General features: G+C 36.5%; 1 protein-coding gene across 1 annotated transcript; it reads right to left on the reverse strand.

The window, feature by feature from the left end:
- Window positions 1-4,184: 4,184 nt before the first annotated feature.
- Window positions 4,185-4,580, reverse strand: LOC131063918 (indole-3-acetic acid-induced protein ARG7-like). Its single transcript, XM_057997890.2, has one exon. It carries the CDS (start codon window positions 4,578-4,580, stop codon window positions 4,185-4,187), a length of 396 nt encoding a protein of 131 aa, XP_057853873.2.
- Window positions 4,581-4,896: the final 316 nt, after the last annotated feature.

Genomic DNA, 4,896 nt, shown 5'->3' on the forward strand with positions numbered 1-4,896 from the left:
GTTAAACCCTATTAGAGGTTACCTTGTTAGAGGATTTCATGAACCCAATGGCTTTGAGTCACCTTGTTAAAGGATTTATAGCAAGCTGGTTAAAGCTACCCTATTAAGGGATTTTCCAAGTGTTGAAGTGGTTAGAGATTTTACAATGATCTGGTAATAGCACTTCAATGCCAATGTGAATCCGCTTTAGTTCCTTTCTTCTGTATACACACTCTGTAGGTATCAACCCTCTTATTTGGTCTGGCAAGAATCACGTGTCTTTGCACTTAGATACACACACAACATTTGCCAACAACTTCAACGTAAAACACAACATCGACCTTATAGGAAACAGATAGGTTGGTAACATAAACCCTAAACCCTAAACATTTAGGTTGAGCAATTCAGTCAGTTCAATCCTGACCATTGAACACTTTGCATTTGAATACAACGATCTTGAACAGATCTCAAGACATTCTCCATCATTCGTTCTTTGCCACTTCTTAGAGGTGATAATCCATCACGCGTTCTCCACCGTTTACAGGGACTTCGCTCATTCCCGAGGTAGATAGGATCAATCCACTTCATGCAAGATCCTTCACGCGCACGAGGCTGACGTGGCAACACGATCTGATCTTCATTACACTGCTAACTCATTACGCAATGCCATCAGTTGAATCACATAGGCTCAAAACACTTCAACCGGAAACCCTGAAGCTGAGACTACCAACCGGTAGTCATACCATATTAAACTGCTTCACCTTTAGCACATATACCGGTTCTCATCTTTCTACTGGTTCACTTTGCCAGTTGCTTAACTTCAATAAACCTATTCACTCTTCATCATATTACCAGTTCACTCTTCAGCATATTACCGATTCTCTTTCAGCATATTACCGGTTCTCTCTTGAGCATATTATCAGTTCTCTCTTGAGCATATTGACATCAATGACAACACAATATTGTCATGTCAACATATTCTGCACATATGCCAACAAGAACAAGTCAGCAAGACTGTAATTTACTATTTAAAAAAAAACACTTCATTAATTACAAGGCCAATGTAGCTACAGATTGTATGAACTGGACAACATTTGCATACAAAGACAAGAGTCCCTAGAGAAATTTTGTAAGACATGGGAAGATATTTCACTCTTTGTAGTTACTCTGCCTGTTGGCTTGCCTTATCTAATGATCGCTTTGACTGTAGTTGGCCAGTGACAGTATGTCTATTTGAGTTTACTTAATTAATGTATAAGCTTACTTTCTTGTGCAGCAAACCTACAGAGGAAAACAACTTCATGTCAATGTAAGAATAATTTCTACATAGTTCCACGGTAGCACTGTTTGTATTTTTATGTTTTTTCATAAATATTGTGAAGTTGTTATGAATTCCATATTAGTGTTATGGCAGTTGTTAGCACAATGTGGTATTGGTGGGATTCCTTGAAGACATTCAAGATCCTATTGCCAGGATCAATAACATATATGAAAATTCCCATTAGTTCATGGAGCTTAAAAATGAGGAATATAAAAAGCCAAGGCAAGAGCAGGAAGAGGAATAAGAGGCAAAACAAATAGATTATTGCACCAAATAAGAGTCAATACCTGCAAGAAGTGAAATAATTGCTAGCCTTGTATTGGACTATGATCCTGATGAGGATACTGCTAAAAACATAACCATAGTGGTTAAGGATGTACCTGAGAGAATGCTTACCAACCATGGAGGCAATCACTGAACTGCTATCTCAAACTAAGTTGCTACCATTGGATGTAAAAGACAATAGGTTTTTTGAACACCTCTTTATTAATAGCTAAGGATTCTACAACAACACTCCTTGATATCCCCAATTCCAATTGACCAATGATCATTCCAAAGGAAAAGATTCCCTTAACCATAAAACCTTCTCCAAGATGTAGATAAAAAAAATGTGTAAGATCCAAGATCATGTATCAAAATATTACAATAATAAATTAATCTACTTATGTAACTAAACACATTTTTTTCCAGAAGCTTTACACTCAGTCATATTGGTCACTGACATCACATATGTGTATATTCACCCATTGCTGCTGCATTATTGTGTTTGTTTATAGTCTTGTTTTAATACTGCTCATCTTCCTGTGTTTGTGTAGTTTTTGTGTATAATAAAAGTGGGCGGTTGGAAATCTTTTCCAGTTGGAAAATACAAATGAAATGTTGCAAATGGCAAGTGAAATGTTGCAAACGGCAAGTGACTTACCTCAACATTATGCAAAAATTGTGCTGTGTTGCCAATGATGGCAATGAGAAAAAATGGATAGAAAAAATGGAGAGAGCGTGCAGGAAAAATAACAAAACCCAATGCAACAGACTTTTTTTTAAAATGAGACGAACCAGAACCAATCTCCCTGTGTTTAATGCTGCTTCAATCTATGCACAATACGGTTATTCTATCTTTCAGTCGGTAAATAAGGGGTGAACATAAACAGTGACGATAAGTATGAAGTTAGATCAGATAATACTAAGTCTACTAAGTCTCCTGCAACAGTCAAATTGCAAGCAATGCAAAATGGCGATTGAGGAAGGCTAGTCCCATCAATAACTAAACATGGTAGAAACAACATAAATACTGAACTGAAAAACCTTATCGATTTTTTTTTAACTTTTTAGTAACCAAACTAAAAATATCATATATCCATTATTGCTTCGTATAGCTATCCATCTAAAATCTTAACGAACATTATTGCAGAGATTAACAAAATTATTGAGGCGGTGAACCTTAGCGGTCAATGTTATAAAATTACATACATTTTCTTAGGTGTCAACCCGTGAAAAATTAAATGCATAGTTTCAGGTATCGGAACTCTCCACCTCATAAAAAATCCGCCGCGAGGAACTTAAATCCGGTGGGCAAAGCCCACCATAAAAGCCTATCGGCTAATAAAATAGTATAACATGGGAATGCTGTAAACTCCATCTAAGCTAAGATAGAATACCCATCGATGTCACCATCTTCTTCAGTCAAACGCAAGTTGACGTTGATCATAAATCTATCAAGTCGAGAAGAGAAAAGTGCAAGACCAAATCTCACTTTAGGTAAGGAAGCCATTTCCACGTCAGGTATCAGAATTATAGCATCTCATCTATTCGTTATGATAATTTATTCAAAATGGTGTAGATTTAGCAGAAGGAAATTGAGTTTGCCGAATATTTATGAAGTATTTATGGATATATGATGGACCCATCACTTAAATTTTTATTTATTTTTAATTGATTGTTGAATAAGTATTAGATTTAAGATTACACAGATTATACATTTTCAGTAATAGGATATAAATTAATCAAAATTAAATACATACAGATATATATCTGAGAACAAACATTTAAAATATTTTTAATAAAACGGATAAAGTATTTTCAAAAAACAATTACGTATAAATCCCTGTCCACACGCCCAATATACTTTGTGTTTTGAATGCTAGTTTAATCCATTTCCATAAATTCTAGAAGATTTTAGTCATGCAGATTCTTCGCTCCACTAAAATTGTAAATACAATGATGTCAGGCCATACGCTCCTGTGCAGGCTACAACCATGCTTTGACATGCCTTCGGCTGCTTGTCATTCATTATATATGGTTTGCACTTTTTCATCCATAAATTAAGCTATCATATAGATCAGTCTGGATAGCAAATCCAAAACCTTAATTGCTATGGAAGTGCAGCATCCGCTATCAATTGAATTATTGACCTTTCCTTGAATCAAAGTATAATTTATTTCCAACACCCTTCAAATTGAGCACTGCGAGACTTCAAATTTTTTATATTTTTTTAATTTCCAGCACTCTACTCAAATTGAGCACTGCGAGACTTCAAACTTTTTATATTTTTTTAAATCTATTTTAAATGTTGAACTAGAATTCGAATATAGGACCTTTAATTGCCACAAAAATATTCTATCAACTGAAACTACTAACCCTACCCTTCTTCGCCACACCTATCGTCCATCCAGATATGACGTATTTCCAACAATCTATTCCAACTACAATTTGCCAAAGACATAGAACTTTTTTTTATCTTCTTTGAAACCTTTTTCAAATGTTCACAACACTAATTTCTTACAAGGATTGATTTAGAGAACAGGAATCCACAAACACAGTGGAGTTCTGCCAGTGAAATAATAAAGTGGGCAAATATGAAGAAATCCTAGAGGCTGTTACAAACTTATAAGCGATCTGTAATATATTGTTGGCCCAATTTGAAATCTGCGGACGACGGATCTTTCTGGTTACAAAGAAGGATGATTAGATTCTGAAGAGTATCTCTATCACAGGGAAGGATGAGCGGCCTGTTAGTGTCAAACCCATATTCATCCTTGGCCTTTTCCAGCAAAGCGCGGAACAGAGAATTATTTAAATGGGTAATTCGGATCACAAACCGCTTGTGGTTTGAACCAGCATAAACTGCCATGTGACCACGTGGTACGTCTTTGGGAACTGAGCTCTGGGAGAAACCCACGCAGGACAATAAAGAGTCTCGCAGCCGGGCAAAGAATGCAGCCAAATTAGGGTTTTGCCGTTTTGATCGAAGCAGCGACCGGGTGAATTGGTTGTTCTTCATTGTAATAACTTAGCCTGCAAATTTGAGAGTAAATATTGAGGCACTTCTTTGAATGTCTGAGCACATCTGAGGGGCTTCATGGGGTTTATATAGAAGTGTGAGAAGAAAGGATAAATGTCGGAGCTTGAGTAAACCAGCTGGAATACACCTGTCCTGGGCATCTGGAATCCACCTGTTGTGGGCATCTGGCAGATCTTCGGAAACCGCCGATAAAGACAGTGCAGGAAATTGCAATTGAAAGGAAATGGCACTACGAAGAGTATTCCATTGTCATTTTCCTGTGGGCGAGTTCAATGTTCAAAAGTATTGTCACTTT

The sequence above is a fragment of the Cryptomeria japonica genome, chromosome 11 (assembly GCF_030272615.1).
Source record: "Cryptomeria japonica chromosome 11, Sugi_1.0, whole genome shotgun sequence".
Taxonomy (NCBI): Eukaryota; Viridiplantae; Streptophyta; class Pinopsida; order Cupressales; family Cupressaceae; genus Cryptomeria; species Cryptomeria japonica.

Excerpts from the sequence above, each read along its gene's own strand:
- LOC131063918 (XM_057997890.2), bottom strand. The coding sequence starts at position 4,580 with ATGAAGAACAACCAATTCACCCGGTCGCTGCTTCGATCAAAACGGCAA.